At 41.1% G+C, this 18,714-nt stretch overlaps 1 protein-coding gene and 1 non-coding gene across 12 annotated transcripts in view; both read right to left on the reverse strand.

The window, feature by feature from the left end:
• Positions 1 to 18,714, reverse strand: part of FARP1 (FERM, ARH/RhoGEF and pleckstrin domain protein 1) — a 198,323-nt gene that overhangs the window by 30,679 nt on the left and 148,930 nt on the right. For 8 of the 11 annotated variants that reach the window (NM_001398047.1, NM_001398050.1, NM_001398048.1 and 5 more), the window contains 5 exons: positions 17,614 to 17,709; positions 17,091 to 17,254; positions 15,332 to 15,400; positions 14,503 to 14,578; positions 12,029 to 12,269 (listed from right to left, as the gene is read on the reverse strand). In NM_001398047.1, the coding sequence (NP_001384976.1) occupies positions 12,029 to 12,269; positions 14,503 to 14,578; positions 15,332 to 15,400; positions 17,091 to 17,254; positions 17,614 to 17,709 (646 nt within the window). The remainder of the gene's footprint in view (positions 1 to 12,028; positions 12,270 to 14,502; positions 14,579 to 15,331; positions 15,401 to 17,090; positions 17,255 to 17,613; positions 17,710 to 18,714) is intronic. The other 3 variants (NM_001398053.1, NM_001398051.1, NM_001398052.1) reach the window with 1 other exon arrangement.
• On the reverse strand, positions 2,939 to 3,024 carry MIR1555 (microRNA 1555). Its single transcript, NR_035039.2, has one exon. It is a non-coding gene; the product is annotated as a microRNA 1555 (primary transcript).

Below are 18,714 nucleotides of genomic sequence, written 5' to 3' on the forward strand. Positions count from 1 at the left end.
GAGAAAATGCCACAGCTTGTTACACAAATGTCAATTTTATTGACTCTAGCACACAACTGTATACAGTGTTTTCAAAAGAAATGGAATTCATCAATGAGAAGTAGTGAAACAGATTAATAGCAAGGTTGTAAGGTTAAGAGTGCTACACTCTACATTACAAAAGACATAAGAAAAGTGATATCACCTCAAACATGGAAACAAAGAAATTCTGGCACTATGCCTGTCATATGACAGCATAATAAATGATTTGCACCTCTGTGAGAAGTTCACAGGCATTATATTCTAGATGTTAAATAGCACCTATCTGTGATAGATAGATATAGATAAATCAACATATCTATCTACCTATTTGTAACTCTACATCTAACTTCAGGAGTACTGGAATTTTAATCAGTACAAGTAGAGTATTTAAAACTATAAAATAGCAGATGTACAGTGAATTAAAAAGACTTCCTAATCCACACTTGGAAGACACGACTTCAGAAAAGTATTATAAAAGTATCAAGAAAAACTGTGCCTGGTGGCTCACAGCATGGTTGTGTACCCTCACTGATTACAGACTTGCACACCAATACATCACTGCCACTCCAAGAGCTATCCTGCAGCAAGGTAAAATGCTACATTCTCTTCTTTTTTTGGTATGAAAGTGGATGTGAGCCATGTTCAAACACCAGCACCTACAAGCAAGAAGCGAGACCCCATTCGCCAATATGCCGAACAACTGAAAACTAAAGCTAGGTGTAAGAAATTGACCATATTGAAAAAGGGCCTCAAAATGTTGATCCTTTAGCACGTTCTGGGGCCTAATTACAACCAACATGGCCATAAAGATGAACACATCACATGTTGTTCTGGTAAAAAGTGGGAAAACAACTTGCTTGGCTGTGAGAATGTCAATAAATCACGAAGAAATGAAAACTGAAGGTCTTCTCCCCACCATCACCAGTCAGGACATGTGTCACGCTGATGGGTCAAGGCAATGCTGCAAAGTGATTTTCTCTTCTCTACGGAGGTGAGGAACAAATAATCTACATTAACCAAATGGTCTTTTCCTCCTTGTTTCATCTGACCTCCTGCCACAGAAGTGTATATCCATATATGCTTTACTCAGCAACTACATTCTGCAGAATATAAACAGAAGCAGAGGGAAGACCGAACTTATTTACAAGGTTCTGAAATTCCTCCCATTTTACCCAAAAGAATTCCTTGATTGACAACAAATTATTAGCATGTCAGTTGTCAGATAAGAAATGGAACTGCTCAGCGCCTTAGAGGCCTGAAAGGTTTGCAGCTGGTAACACAGAATCCTCTTCGCTCCTACTTCAAATCATCTTTATTTAGATTGAGACTTCAACTTGAGGGCCATCTGTCAAATATAATGGAGCTAGCTCTATATACACACAAACCAGAAGACAGATACAAAAGGATTGTTTATCTCCAGATGGCTTGAGAACATACTAAAAGGATATCCTTGGTGGAGTCGACAGGAATTAAACAAGTGCTTAAATACTTTTCTTGGGTTTAGGAACTTTGTTTTATGACCCTGGAAGAGAGAAGCAGGCTGGCTGGCTGCAATTCATCCTACCAGCAGTATCTGCTTTGCTCTAAGCTCCTATCATGCATAGATATTAAGCCAAAGGTACCGGCGTTGAGTTTGGCACCCAAGGAGACTTGGGCTAGCTGAGCTATGCTGCTTTAAAATATATCCAGTACCAGGGGAAAAAAGTTCATCATCAATGCTTTTCAGCTGATGAAGAAAGTCCCTCCCACAGGTCAATTCAAATCAAAGGTGTGCTGAACTGCGTGCTGCCTCTATGCTGGCAATAGACAAAATAAAATGACCGAAAATCTCAAGTTAGAGGCTTTAGCCTAACGAGGGAATGCTTATCTCTTTCTGAGGAAGATGGAGCCCAATATATCCTTCCTCCTTTATTCCCTTTTTCCTGAAAGTGATGAGTAACCAATTTATGCCATTTAGCATTCTGCTTCTACTTCAAATGAAATGATTCCCATCTCTACAAACGGTGTTTCAGCAGCAACGGAAACTACAGGAGTATGAAGATGTTTTTGTTTATGTTCCTCTGTGCAGTACCACAAAGTGAAAAGTATTCAATTGGAAGTATCAGCCATAACTGAAAATGCCTGGAATTCTGATGGAAAGTTTTATGTACAGCTACAGCCCCCATTCAAACTCAACTGAAAGGGTTATACACTTCTCAAGGCTTATAGGGTCATTATTAGAAATTTAAATATGTTAAGAATTAGGATAGTGCCTTCCTCAATACCTGGCATGTTGCTGGATTCCATGGTTATTACCTGTTAGACTTGCTCCATAGCTACTTAAGTTGGGAGATGTGACATCCAGATCCTAACTACTCAGCCTTAAGGGCAGATGAGTTTCTTCTACACTCCAGTTTGGTAAATGAAACCTAAGCTGGTGCCCCTCTGCCCTTGCATTACTGAATGTACTACTTACAGAAGCTCCTCAGTAAGAAAGCATCTGACAAAACTGCTGCTACTTCAGCCACGGTTGAGGCTAGCTTAACTTTCCCTTGTCACAGTGGTCGCTTACCTCTAGCTTCTAACTTAAAGTCTGGTCAGAGAAAGACACGTAATTCCAAATGACATGGGGGCAGAGAGCTCCAGAGGAATGGGCAAGAGTTTTCCCATGTCTTTTGCTGACAACTGGGGAGTACCTTAGAATGGAGAAGACTTTAAGAAGAGTGTCCACCTGTTCTCTCCCCAGCTCCCAGGGGGACCAGTACTTCAGTCAGTCCTTCTCCATTAAACAAAACAAGCAGGAGTGCTGGATACAGTTTGTTAGAATTAAAAATCTTGAAAAGTAGTTAAACATCAATCAGAAATTCATGTACAAACATCCCTGAATGCAGTACTACAAAAACTGAGCAGGAACGGGAAGAAAAAGACATCTCAGGAAGAGATGCGATGCCACACAAAACCAATAACCCTGCCTGGCATGAAGGGAACACGGCAGGGTGAAGGGTTTGCTGACTTCACACCTTCGAAACTCCACCATGTGCCCATGGCAGGAGTGGCAGTGAGAGGTCTGGGAGAACGGTGTGCCTCCTCAATGAACCAATTTCCTCAGATACAGGACAAAGCATCAGCCGGCAAATGGACAGAACAATTAAATCAGTGATAGTTTTACAGCAAAATACCAGTCAGAATGAGTAAAAGCCTTCAATACAGGTAAAACTTAAAAAAAAAAAAAAAAAGAAAAAAAAAAAAAGAAAATTAATCCCATGCATACACAGTTACATGGCTTGACATGCTTATATTCTCATTAAGCTTGGTGTTGTTTTAGTAGCCAGCAACCTCCACAGTTGGTAAAGGTCCATGCTTTACGGGTGTAGTGCAGTATTAGACAGTGGTGAGTGTGAAATCAGACAGTAGCTGCTGGAGGCCTACATCAGGGTATGCTCAGATCTTAAGAACAAGGAGTGAACGCTGCAGCCTGGGAAGAACACAGGGCCAGTGGGCACCAGTCCTTTGTCTGGCCCTGATCCTCCCAGACAGAAGTAAGAGTGAAGAACAGAAGGATCTCCCCTACTGTACGCAGGGTTATGGTTAGTTTGCTTTTGTTTGTCTTTAAGTCAACGTGACCTGGTGCTACAATCAAACTGAAAATATTCTGATATGTTCAGCCCCCATGTAAGCTTAAGCCACAGATACTGTCCATTTCAACAAGGCACCTCCCCATGACTGCAGTGATCCTGCTTACAGACTATGGCAGTGGAGTTCACCACCGGTAGGTGCAGCCTTCATTAAGAAATGAAAGGCGGTACAATCGTGCTCAATGGAGCCGTAACGCCCTGGAAAACAGACGTTCTTCCCCCCTCCCTCCGCTCTTCTGCATCTCAACATGAAACTCACAGCCCGGGGGTGGAGGGGTTGTTTTCTCCAGTTCTGAGATGAGGAGTGCTCTATGAGACAAGATCACTGTAATAAGAGGAATTAGGTACTCCCAATACAAATAGGTATTTCAGCAGTAAAAGGACATTGAGACAGCGCTCCAAACAATGCAAGGAACAGAAGATACACCATGCTTTGAGGATAAAGACAGAACATTGAAAAGGCTTTTTCTCCCAGAGAGGTACATGCTGACAAAACAGTGCATACAATGAAACAAAAAAATGTTTCTCTTTAAACGGTATTAAACAAATGACAAAAATGAGAATGAAGTCCCCAGCATTTTCAATTGTAAAAATTAAGTCTGACTATTGAGACTTGCTTATTAAAAAAAAGCTATGCATGTGCACACAGAAATCAGGAAAGGGCCAAATAGGTGAAACACAGCCAAGCTTACGGACTTTTGTTAGTGGATTCAGGTGAGTTTCTTAGCAGGAAAGGGGAAAAATAAGGAATTCAGCTAACCAAAGGTTTGAAGTGCCTCACAGAAAAGCAACAGGCATGAGCGCTAATGCTCACTGCACTAAACACAGACCTACCTCTGATCTTGCTGTAAAAATCAAAGGCAAACTGTTTTCTTCTCGAAACAAGATTTGCAGCATCTTAAAGAAAGCATCTAATCTAATTTTAACAAGCTGAAAAGCTCTCGAATTAGAAAACATTCATCTTCCTCCAGTTTTCTTTGTTCAGCCACTGACAGCTACATCATTACTGGCCTTACGAGTTCATTTCTATGAGTAAAACTTTGATTTTTATGGTTCTCAGGGGCCAAAACTCTACCAAAAAATCATAAATTAAATTACACCTTAAAACAAGTAATTCTAGAGCAAACTAAGTATTTACCTTCATATCATGCAAATTTAAGATCTTTACCTCCTTCACTGTTATAATATCATTATTTACACTCACGCTTGTGGAGAACACGCCTGTGAATACACAGCTCAGCCAGGCACACAGGTTTCCCCAATTTCATAGCATGTAAAAGAAAGTGCTCACTGCTTTTTATATCAAACAACAGAAAACAAGCATCTTGCTTACTCTACGTGCTCTTTACAGACCACAGAAGCAGAACAGAATACAAAATACTCTACAGAACTGCAACATGCCACCCAACCTAGGCTTTTTATTCACACTGAGCCTTTGATTTTTAAGCAGTGTTAAGTATTTTAAAATATCAATGGCAGCTCAACAGCCTAACTGTAGGGAATGACACGGAAGACGGTTTCGTTCAGGATCTACACGCAGCACATGAGCTGCTTCCCTTATATATAATAACATACATGCCCTTGTCTGGGCATGATGCAGCAAGTAGAGAAATTATTGAAATAGAGTAAGAAAGATTCCGTTCATTTTTATTTCTTGGAACTTGTATTCCTTTCCTTTCCAGAGCCTGACGGCACCAGCAGAAATCGTCCCTGATGTAGCTTGACTGAAGCCAGCCAGGTGCCATCCCCATTTAAGAGAAGTTACACATCAGCCTAATCTTTGGGACCTTCTGATAGGAACGTTCTGCATCAGTCCCTTACAATCAGAAAAGCTCAAACCAAACCATCATCATCCAGTAGGAGACAGCAACAGTCTGCTGGGTTTCTGACAAAAGGAGTGTTCTACCACTTGTCTTTGACAGCAGCTAACAAAGAAAGGTGTATATATACTGTTCCAAGACATTCGGTTTTCTCTCATATACATAGGGTCTTTCTTATTTCGTATGGAGAACAGGACCGAACCCCTATATACTGAGAGCAAAGAAATATGCTAAAATACACAGAAGCTGCCTTAAGAAACTACATCACTCAGAGAGATACACATTACTGAAAGACTGAAAAGGACTTTGGCTTCCTTCACTTTACGCATGCCTGAACACAGATCCTCCTTTCCTCACACTCACTGCCCTTTTCCAGCTGGATCTCTGGCACTCCACATCCTTACCCCACAAAGGTAAGCAACACCCAACTGTGACTGCTTCACACACACGTGAAAGTTGAGAAAAACTTGCATCATTAATTTACTTTTCATCATTAGAAGTTAAATTGGTGCAATTAAAATATCATTCTAAAGTCACCTCTGACAGCAGCCTAGTGCCTCATTATGACAAATGAGTAGTTAAACAAACATGGTGTGTGACACGATTTATGGGCCAGACATCTTTCTTGTGCTGAAGAGCTGCTCCAGAAATAGCCACACTTGAGGCTAATTGCATATAAATCACATTGGTGAGATCTGAATCACTGGTTTTCAATATTCAAAATCAGTTTCATCAGTTGAACTAACTGACACAATTCCTGCCCTCTGAGTACCCTGAGAAACCAGTGGGACTTTAAAGTCATGAATACTAAAGAGCATCGTATTCCAAAGGGGACTGTAAATAAATAAGGCTAGATCTTTAGTGTAAGTAAAGTATCTCCTATTCTTCTCCTTCCCTTTGTCTTCTTATCCCTGAAATCCTCAAGAAGTTGACAATGGAGACTCTGCAAGTGTGTGTGTTTACTGTGGGACAGAAGAAGACCATTTGAAACATCTCTGCTTTCAAATGAAGCAGAGAAGCTGTAAACGGGTTTTAGATCAGTCTATCCCGTTTTCCATTTGACTTTTTCCAGTCCCCACCAAGTAATTGCATGTCCAGATAAGCGGGCCAGACAGGAACTTCTGGCATGAAAGGTACTGCTTCAGAGTGAATACCGCTGCTTCTACTAATAAAAGCTGTTCCACAAACATCTGTGCAAACAGAACCCAGCAGCACCAATATTCAGGGAGGAAACAAATGGGTCCTGAAGCAGTCCGGGCTAATGAGCCCCATTTAGGGAACTAATTCACAAAACATTGTTTTTTCACCCTTCGCTGGGTTCTGATGATTATGTTCAGCATTGCTGCTGCTGCTGCTTGAGAAAATTCCGCCTAATTCTGCCTTCCCCTCAGTCTTAAACTGGTAGATTGATTTGATTTTTCAGATTATTAACACGCAACTCTTTCACTGTGATAATTCATCTACTCTAACCGATCTCAACTCCATATAACTCATGAAATATATATGCAAATGTAACAAAAACAATTTTCAGTTACACAGTATTTTTCATGTGTGGAAAATTCTCTTAGAGCATTTATTTGGTGTAATTTATATTTAGCATGCACTACAATGGCTAATGGGGTGTACGTGTTAGGCTATGAGTGATGTGAGACAGTGGCAGCAGCAGGCATCAATCCTCTTCAGAGAACGCCACTCTCTCTCCATGCACAAGGAATATTCTTGCTAGGGGATGTAGACTTAAACCCAAAACAGTGCAGTCTGGTCTACTCAGATAACAACTATTCAGAGCTCTGCCCCGTGTAGATCCTGTCTCCTACATCAATTCGCCACTATTAAATTTTCCTAAATCTAGAAATTTATCTTCAAATTTTATATCCCGGATCACTGAGGTAAACCAGATTCCAGGAAAGGCTGATAGGAGAAGAAACTCCAGAAGATCCCAAGAGGACACAGTATGTTTGAACTGCTGGTGGGATGGAGAAAACTTGAAGCTGTCTGACATGACTTTTCTCATTCAAATTACAGCAAATTACTATACGTGGTCAAGTACTTGGAATAGCAAGAAAGAACAGGGTTGCATAGATTAAAGTTCTATCTACATCTGCACATTATTTTGTGAGAAACCCCTAAACTGCTTTTGCAACTATGTTCATCCATGTTCATCCAAATTTGTGGGCAGAGTTGGCTCAGCAGTCTGGACAGCCCAACCACAGGCTTCCCCCGTGTCCTTTGGAAGGACAGGAGAGGGATGGCACAGCACAACTCACTCAGACAAGAAGTAGTCGCTAGATCTTGCTGTGATTCATTTGTAGCAACTGTCAGAGGGTATCTGGACACCCTAAGAGTACTGAATTAGAAAGTTAACTGTTGTGAACAAAAAATTTAGAAATGTGGATCAACGGTACCCGTCAGCTGCATTCCAAAATCTACTGGAATTGGTGAGAGAATTACATCTTTTGCTTAGCCAACAAATACCTTCCAAACAGTTGAGACACAGGTGTGCTTAAGACCACTGCCATTGATTAGGGTATGCACATTAATCGATCCCTGCAAGGATTAACTTGAAGCGACAGGCTCCTCTTCTGATCTGTATGTTGTGAACTAGCACAAGAACTCCCCCATGTCAACTGCAGTCTTGCCCCAAAGGTTTCTGTTCTCACCTCTAAGGTCTCTGTCCCACAGAAACAAACTCCCAGATGCATTCTGAAGGACCTGATCCTATGTGGAAACAGCAGTTTAAAACTGCTCTCTTGCTTACCATTCTTGGCAAGCACCCAGAGGTCAACCACATGTCTGGTGGAAATATTTGGCCTACAGATTGTTTTTAATTAAATGCTCGTCTAGTGATATTAAACTGAGCCTCAGCAACATAAGAATGCTGCAAAATGTTTAATCCTAAGCTAAATGATTTCCTATGTAATTTACAAACTTCATTCCTTCAAACTGGAAAAATTCCACATGTCGAAATGACAGCCACAAACATCTAAAATTGAAAAACATGTCAGATGAGAGAAAAAAGTTGTAAAAAAAATCCTTATATTTCATCTTTTGAGGATAGTATTCAAAAGGAAAAAATAAAAAGCTGATGAAATACTTTATCAGCAACCAAGCTAACTCCAGCTACTAGCAGGTCTGCTCTTGTTTATATCCATTACCTCTGTAGGCATGTGAGAGAAGAAAAACAGGCCAGAAAATAGTATTTGAAAGGATGCAAAATAGTAAACATCACTTAGAAAATCTGATATTCACTGAAATCCAAACATTAGGAAATCTCTTCACTTTCCTGTGGAGTACCAGAAACAAGACTGCAAATCCTTCCAGTGGAAATCCATTACTTAAGCTCTAATTTTACTGGCTAACAAAGCAATTAATGGATATGTCCAGGCTGCTATTACTTTACTGTATAATACAACTCCTGGTTCTTTTGCTGTACAGGCACAAAAAAAAACCAACAGGAGACCCATGCACGTACTCCCCATGCTCACACCATCTGTTAACATAAGCTTCAACTATCTACATTTCTTCTTAAATATTGCAAAGTTCAAGGCAATTATTTAGCACTATTCTAAATCCAAAACACAAATCACCTTCTCTTAGTATAATATACAAGCAAGCTTTCCCCTAATTAGCAATCTCCCTGTTTCTAGAGTCATGCTTTTTAACTAGAGAAAGAAAGGACCGTGCTCACTGTGGCCAGAACACCACGGTCTGAAGAGATGGTTTAAAATCATTCCTGTTCCAAAAATGAGTTATCTAATCTTTAAAAACAAGCACTTTAAAGTAGATGAGCAGATCAAAAGTTATATTTACACAGACATATTTTACTGCAAAAAAGTAAAGCACGTCTAAACAAACTAATGTATCCTTTTAAATGTCACTCGCTCAGACTAAACTCTTAAAATGTGCATAGACCAAGGCATTAGAAAAATTAAAAAGACTTCATATTTTATTACATTTGTAAAAATGATCTCAAAAATTGCATGTTGTCTAGATTTACAAAGTCCTCTAGCTTGTTCATCAGTGGGTGGATCCACCATTGATGTACGCCATGTGCTGCATGACGCACATCACTGCAAGAGACCTGCAGTCCAGTAAGTGCTGTTTGTCACTTAACATTCTCAACTCTAATTCCCTTCCCTCCCCCCCCCAAAAATGTGTGACAGTTAAAAGTAAGCCTAGTGTTAGAGAGCACATCTTTCTCCCAGTTTCTCCCAGTTCTAATAACTGCTTGGTAGTTTTCATATAGGACACCTTTCCTCTGGATTTTCTTTATTATCTCGGAGAAACTATAACACATTTTATTAGGAAACAGCCTAATTCTCAATACTTACAGCTTCTGAAAAGAAGTTTACAGGGAATTAGTCTGTCTTTCTAACCCTGTGTGTTAGAATCTTGCTACTCTATACACACTACTGAAAGCAATTGGCCTGAACCACAGTCAGTCCCATCGTTCTCTGTGTCAGGGAATGAAAAATTTATGAGGTGGCAAAATGAAAAAGAATAGCCTACAACAGACTAATTGGGTCCTGTACAGAGAGTACAGATAAAGATTTTCCATGATCAAAGAGAAAAAAAGAAATAATAAAACACCCCAACAGCCACCATCTCTGAACCTCCCACCAAAAATCACCCACAACAGCACTTTGATGTCTCTGAATAATACCACTGAAAGAATAAGGGGGAAAATACAGACCAACTTTCTTGCAATTAATCTTTCTACCACACTGATAATGGATAGAAAGGATTGCCTTGCAAATAACATTCGTACCACTCGTAATTAGAGCCGATTCAATCTATGTCTTTTTCTTTCATTTGAGTTTTATCTTTCATCTTGCTCTCCTTCCTGCTTAAGGAGGAGTTTGGAGTTTCAAAATCTCCATCAACAGATCAGCCTGTTGAATTCACTAAATAAGAAGCCAACAGTGTCACTGTTCCTCAACTCATCAGTTAAGATTATAAAATGGGTTATGGAGATGAGCAGACCAAACACACTCTTACTGTGAAAAGATTTGCCAGCATTTTTCAAGATTTCAGCAAGCCTTGGTCTTGAGTATCAAGCTGCCTGTATTTGGCTGTAAGGTTATTTTTTTCCCCTAACTCTATTGAGGCACTCTTAAGTAGCTCTCCTTATACAAGAGAGAAAAAGAATTGTACTAGATATCCGAAAGAGTACAACGTACCTATGTAACAACATTTCTGTCTGTTTTGCAAAAATAACTAGTCAAGTGTCAAAGAAGCTACAACATACACCTAAAACATGACTTCGTACAAAGAAGAGGCGAGTGTACAGAGTCTTACAAAGGTACCTATACCAGTAATAATTTTCCTCTCCTCTTGCCTTTCAGAGCAGTTAAATTACTGTTAAGATGAACTGAAACTTAGCCTTATTATTCTATTTTCAGCACCTCTTTCATCTGGCTGGTCAGTACAAGGACAATATGTAAAACAGCCCAAGCTCTGAGTTTAACACCAGCCACTCTTCACAAGCCCCAAAGATGCCATCACTCTAATGAGCAATTGCTTTATTTGCTCGTCTCAAACGCCCTGCTCCCTAGCAGCTGAAGACCTGCACACCATCTTCATCACTGAGGCCCACAGACACATCCTCTTCTACCTCCTCATCAAGCTGAAGGCTTCCAAAGGAGTACTTATTTCTTGGCATAGGAGAGGAACTCAGCACAACGGGATTTCCAAACACCAGGGGGTGAGTGAAGGGGTTAATGATTTCCGAGTCAGAATCGCTAGATTCTGTCCCACTGCTGGTGGAGCCCTCCATCACCTGGATTGCAGCCATATGATCCATCACGCCACTGGCATGCAGTGACTGTATGACTGGGCTCTGCTTCGATTGCCCCCCAGCTGGCATACCATTGGCCATCATTTTGCCTTCTGGAGAAGACATCTTAGCCAACCCACCCCCTTTGCAATGTCTCTCAGATCTATACTCCTGCCCAGGGGTTGAGGATATCTGGCTCAAGATGAACGGGTCTGTAGCTGATTTATTGCAGAGATTTAGGATTTTTTGTGCATGAGGCCGCTGAGAACCTGGAGAATATCTGCCATACCCATGGCAGCTGCTGGCATAGCTGTCTTCCTCCCCAGTCCTCGTCCTGCTGTCATGCCCATTTTCTGAGATATAACCCTGAGAGCCAGTTCTACTCAGACTCATGTTGGGGCTTGATCCTTTGCTACTGGGTGGCAAAGGAGTGGCCAGTGGACTACGGCTCCCTGACCCTCTAAACATTTCATCAACCAGTGAGCTGTGCCTTGGCATCCTGGGGCTTCCCCCAGTGTAGAAGGAGAGATTAGCTGGGTTATCATCAAGGTACTCTTCAGAGAGATACTGGGAAGATTTTATAGAAGCTGAGGAATCCCTGTATCTACTTCTATTCAGATTTTCATCTCTATAGTGAATATAGGCACCACTGGTCAAATCACCCTCATAATTGTCATTTGTTTGGGAATATGACCGGGTTATTTGTCCTCTGAGGAGATCATACTCGCTATCTACATCACTGCAGTCAATGAAAGGAATGGAGGTGCTGCTGCCATGAGCAGCCCTGGATGCTGGACCTGTGCTTGGTTGCTGTGACTGAGGTCTGTTCTGCTGCATCCTGTCCGTAGCAGCCTCCTCTTCCTCCTCCACTGCTGATACCACTGCTCCATCCACCTTTCTGCCTTCTTTTGGGCTCTTCTTTAAGGAAGGGCTCTTGTGCTGTCCAGTGTCTTCTGTTGAAGCTTTCAATTCCTTTCCTTGCTGGCAGCTCTGCACTGCTGCAGCATCACTGTCATCTCCATAGGCAAAGCTGGAGCTCTGGAAAGACAAAGGAGGAAAGGGAAGGGGTAGACAAAGGGGAGAGGGGGTTGAGAGGGAAGGGAGTCAGAGGGAAAAGGCTAGGTGTAATTACGCACTACAATTTTACAATACATCCTTCAGCAACATAGGAATCTCTTGAAAGCAGAAGAGGTAAGCCAAGCTTCAAGGTGAATTAGAAGGAAAAAAAAAAAAAGAGGTCTCTGATTCTGAAGAACAGATGATGGGGGAAAATACATAAGCTAAACAAGGAAAGAAAGGGAAGATAGAACACAGCAATACGTAAAAAGGAGGATTTCAGGTACTCCCATGTTCTAAGGTAGCCAACACTGAGAACATCGAACTGTTTATACTACTCTGAAGCTGGAGGGATAAAAAGACAAGCATGTGAAGACAAATTCTGCATGGCCTACTTCCAAACTCTAAAAAAGCCCAAAAGATCATGCATAGGCTTTTGAAGACCATGCACTCAATTCCTGGGGCATATCTGCCTCTAGTTCGGGGACTGGCTTTTCTGCCAACAAATATGCCAGCTCTGACCAGTAGCTATGCGCTATCTACTTGAGCTTGTCTTTGCAATATTAAAATGCTAACAGACATTTGAAATAGGCTGCATTTATAGCAGAATTATCTGAATTTCCTGGATTTGCAGGAATGAAAAAGCTTGTGAATACCAAAAGGAAGCAACGTGAAAGTCTGGGTAACATTCTTGAATATATTAACTGAGTAGTTTGCACCTGCTGTTTAAGCTCTACCACATGTAAGGTTATGGGATAAAACACAGATGAGCACAAAGAAACACTAGTAAGGAGGGGATAATAACCTCAACAACCTTCTCAGAGAAGCAGAGCTCCTCTGGAGACTGTCCTGGGACAATCATCAGCTTGTGGCTGGGTCTCTCTGGGATGCCAAAGACTAAAGTATGTGCATATTGGTTGCATGAGCAGGTCAATGCATACATACTAGAAATCATCAAACTGGACTAGTTGGTGAGTAGGATAAGTGAGTAACCAAATATAGGAGCAGCCATACATCTGGGCCAAGCACTGGAAAAATAGAGGGGATGTGGCTACTGGAGAAGCCAAGACGTCCAAGCCAGCTACTGGACAGACAAAAGGGCCTAAGGACTGTGTGCTGGTAATGTCCTAAGTCTGGGAGCAGCTAGCTACTGGACAAGCACATTTGCATGCTCATGTCTCTGTCTGTGAAGTAGCTGGGAACCAGGGGAACCAGGCTTCAGCTATGGGGCAGACTGAGTATCTAAGATGAGTTACTGCAGAAAGACTGTGTGTGTGTACACGTGTATAGATCTGAATAGTGGCAACTGGAGCAGGGCTGTTAGCCTTGGGGGCTTATGTGTCCAGGTGACATCAACAGAAGAAATTTAAGGACCCATTAATAGACAGATTTCATGTTTAAGATCAGTAACTGGAGGGATTCCATACTGTATACATGTTTAAATATTTTCCACTAACAGACTTTCATCCTGATCAGTCTGAGTGGAACACGATGAGGCTGCTGGTGCTATCTGTGTTTGTGTGAGTATTGTTTTCTGTTTGTTTCCACCTGTATGGCTGGCTGTGTGCATATTTGCACATGTATGCATATGTGTGTGAATGAGTCTGCATGCTTGTGTGGCTGCCAGTTGTAAATACATGCTCAGTCACTGGCTGGACCTGGAAACACACAGCTGCTGCAGCTTCACCTCTACTGGACTACTGGATTTGCAAACTCCTAACATATAGTCACTATTAACATAAGCCAAATATTTTTGGTATCTACCAGAGACAATGACTTAAAAGGCCACAGCTGAAATTTCTCTGAGGAAATTAATAAAATGTTAATATAATGGGGTATCTTGTCCTGGGCAGCCAATACTCCTCAGTGAAGGAAAATAATTACATTTTCCCAAGTGCAGTCACCTGCAACAACTTGGAACCCCAGCAGTAACGCTGTGGATTGCAGTTTTTCAGGTGGCCATCAGCACAGTTCAGACAAGCTCACTATTTACGCCTGTGCTGCTGTCTGGAAACAGTTCTGTTCCATAGTGGAAATGAACACATTCCACATCAAAAAGCTGAACTTTATAACAGCCACGGTTCCTGAGCTCACACTTAAATGGAAAGTGAGCAGAAACCTATGTTCCTAACGTTTCCAAAGACCAATCGGAGGTGGGTAATGTAATAAGAGATGTTTAAAAGGTATGATGCGGGCTTTCATCAACATCACTGACTTGTTTTGGCACCTCTGCATGCTGTTCTGAAGGCTGTGCTGTCAGACTCCTGATGGAACGAATCTTGCTGTGTTTCCTGGAGATAAAAGCAAAATCACAGTAAGAGGCCACTTCAGTTTTACAGCAAAGAGGAATCAAGAGACATGCCTCCTTGAAAACAAGAACTTTGAATAGCAGCATTCACAAAGGTTTGCTCCAAAACAGATCCTCCTTTCTGTAATGCTTAAATGTGCTACGTGTTGGAAAAGTACTATCGTAAGAAAAAAAGAGAGGCACTGAAGCAAAAAATGGTCCATTGGCAGAACATGAGTCATTAGCCATAAATTGTCATAATCCTTGTGGCAGTTCGTCCATGAATTTCAGCTCACTGGAAATAAGATGAGTTCCAATAGAATGCACTCTAGCAAAGTTACATGTCTTCCCTGGAAACCTCTCCCTTGAGCATGTTTGTACCTACTCCTGTTACCTTCTCTTTTATTCTTGGATGCATATGTTCACTTAAAACCCATTTAAACCCCTTTCTGCTCACATATATTAATCACATTCTACTGAAGAGGGTGCAAATCAATATGAGAAGAGTTTACCTGTAACAGTAGGGCATTCACTGCTGAAAAACAAATTGAAGACTATTGATTTTAAATAAGCTATAGATTGGTTATGCAAACTTCTGCCAGAACATTCAGGACCAAGAGGATATTATACAAGTGATAAACTGTCAAACCAACGAAGAAGGAATTTTTTACTTCGAATAATGCTAAGCTCTTACACGTAAATGGAAACCACTGCTTTAATTAAAAATATTTCAGTAGCTCATTGATTTTCCTCTCACCTTTCAAACTGTACTTTTTTGTGCCCTCCTTCTTTAACATAGTCAAGAACTTGCTTCTGAGTCCGGCCACTGAAAGAAAGAAAACAATTACACTACTAATCTGAGGTACTGAATTTCTCACATTTAATGCTACATATCACCTGGCCATCATAAACATGTATGCGGCCTGCAAATGAAGTCATGGTAGCCAGAAGAATATTTGTCAGTATCAGCAGAAACTCACGTAAAATCAGAAAGAAGGTCTCTTTCTCTATGACCACATACTCACAAGTTGTTACCTTTTGGCATATTACCACATTTGTTTTTTATTATTATGGAGATACCTTATGATGTGATTTCAGAACTAATTAAATTCAGCTATGTGCCCTTTACAGAGTGAAATATTACTGGGAAATCACCCAGCATAAAGCAAAGTAGAGGTTAAGTTTTACTCTCATGAACAAAAAACATTCCTGAGTCTTTTCAAGACTCAAATCCCAGCCTGACCTCCTATGCTGGAACCAAAAAGACAGCTGCTAAAAAGCATTTCAGTCGTGACACAATTCAGTTACATCAGCTAAACATACATACAGCTTCTGCAGAGACTTAGGCTGGAATTTGCACACTTCCCTTATGCTACAGGCCATAAAACTGTAATGAGAAAGCCCAACATTTCCTATTGCACAAAGATGAAAACTCCACAGGGAACTGGGAGCAGCAAAGGAAACCTGCACCTCAAGATTGTTCGCTAACAGAAAAATCCCAACACCCTCCTATTTAGTATAGGCTTTCAAGTGAATTACTGAAAGGCCTGAAAAATGTAACCACGTGTATGTGTATGCAGCACAGCTCACGGTGAATGCAGGGTGTAGGCAGAATCTGTTCTCCAAAGCAAGAGATAAGCTGAATGCATCTACATTTTACTACTTATTGTCAGAAACTCAAAAATTAATAGCTTGTTTACCATAGTTCTTTCTATCTTAATTAATTTATTTTGCCAGTAGGAAAGAAAGTGGGAAGATAGTTAGAACAGCCATATCTACAAGGTACCTGCTCAAGGCAGCTATAGCATACCAACAGCATTATCTCAACAAAGAAGGTGTTTCTGGTTGTTCAATTTCTATCAACTTCCCAAGCAAAATTTTACCCCTGACATACACAATACCATATCTACAAAAAGAAAACAACAACAAAACATCGAGAACTGAAAAATCCCACAGTCTAACTCTTCAAAGCCTTCTTACAGCTCGTCAATACTGCAGGTAGACCTGGTCTTAGCGTAAGGTGTCATCTCATATAAGCCATTTGAAAGCATAGTGGGCTAAGCATAGACAAAAGACATCTCTTAAACTGTATAGGGATGGGTTTACCCCAGGGCCACACAATAAAAATGCAAATCTCTACTCTGGCATCTAGAAAAGATCTTCTCCTAGAACCAGAGAGTCCAAGGATTGCTGAAGAACTGTTAGCTGGTGTTACTTGGGACACATTTTCTTGTGTGAAATCAGCTGGAACCAATACACCTCATACCTTACCTCTAGACAGTTACTTTGCAACAGCTACTACGAAATGAAGGCAGGCTTTTTCCCCCAGTGTTCTCTGCACTATTCTGGCTGAGAAGATAGAATTAAGAATATAAAGGAGCAAACTACAGACAGGGAGCCGAAAATGGTGGGTTTAATCCTAAGGATATCCTAATGATCCTAAGGATCATTAAGGATACGGATGTGGTTTTGAAATATGAGGTTAACAAAGGTGGAAAGAAGAAAGACGGTCTCACCTGAACCTAAATGATGAACCTCTAGAAAAAAGAACAGGTTTGGGCTTTGGTTTAGGTTCCTCAAACAGCCTGAAAAAGGCATGATGCTCCACACAGATCTTCCAGAACGATTTGCAAAAATCTCGACTGGCCATAAGGAATTCCAGAGTGTCCTGGAACGAACTCTGAAAGTAGAGAGAACATTCACAATGTGAGTTCATGTCATTCACAATGACAGAGATAAAGAAAGGGACTCACATACTCAAAGAGTAACGCATGAAGAGGTGGCTTACATCCTACAACTTAAGAACCAATGATATAGCTCCAGAGGCACTGTCAGAAGAAGACTCTGTGACATTCACTTTACGTTTCCTTTGGTTGGGTTGCTCACCTGAGATGCTTTGGTTTGGTGTGATGCACACACCAACAGTGAACAAAAGCAATTAAAAAACTCTCAGGAGGTGATAAAAACATGTTTAATCTGGGAGTAGAAATTTACCAAATAACATTTTGTCAGCTTCACCAGTCTCTCACAAGGACTTACATTCACATCAGGCCGTAGTTTGATAAGAAAGCGTTTCCTCTTGAAGCTCAGCTTTCGAACCTTAGCCCAATTGAAGGCATTGATCTTGGTGTGACCCTACAAAGGACACAGCCAGCAGAATATATGCATTACAGATCTGAACGGAGAAACTCAAATCACTACGAAAAGTCTGCCAGATATTAATCATCTATTCTCTTCATTTGCAATTATGGTATTTCTTCTCATTCATCCCCCAGTACTGCAAACATCAACATACATTCTTAACCATAAGCACCCAGCAGTGTGACTAAAGGCAGGCACTTAAGGCTCTTGCACTTTTGTAGGATTAGGTACACTGACTAGATGTGAAACTATAGAATCCAGTACCACTGTACAAAGCAGAGCAGTCTATTTTGTCTCTTCATAGGGAGCAACTGAAGTAAAAGGAATCTAAATAGTTTACCTGTTTCCAAAATGTAGGAAAACATTAAAAACAACAACAACAACAAATAAAACCAAACAGTAAGCCTGAGAGAAATCCCTCTGAAATACCATTATTCCCAACAATGGCATCATTAGCCCTTTGCCCCAGTATCACTGTGCAAGGGGTCATATAAACCATTCAGTTCCAATTCCCTTGCTGTAGGCAGTGACAAATTGCACTAGCCTTGTTGCCCATGGCCACACACAGCCTGGCCTCAAACACCTCCAGGGATGGGGCATCCACAACCTCTCTGGGCAGCCTGTGCCAGTGCCTCATTTTCCCTCTGAGTACAGAGCATCCTCCTAACCTCTAATCTGAATCGACTCTCTTTTACTTTAAAACTATTATCCCTCACTCTATCCCTACACTCCATGATAAAGAGTCCTCCTTTCGTGTAGCTTTCCTGTAGGCCCCCTTTACAGCACTCTCAGCCTCCTTGTAGATGAGGTGCCTTTCTGTTAGAAGTGGGGACACTGTTTTAGTACATTCATTACACCAGCTTGCTCAGTGAAGATTTCAAGACACACATGCCTACAGCGCATCACAGAGGTTTCAAAGAACAGCAACTCGAGGATGGCTGAATGCAGAAACTCACATTGATTTGGGCTCATCACCACACGGATGTAGGAGTAGTGACA

The sequence above is a fragment of the Gallus gallus genome, chromosome 1 (assembly GCF_016699485.2).
Source record: "Gallus gallus isolate bGalGal1 chromosome 1, bGalGal1.mat.broiler.GRCg7b, whole genome shotgun sequence".
NCBI lineage: Eukaryota > Metazoa > Chordata > Aves > Galliformes > Phasianidae > Gallus > Gallus gallus.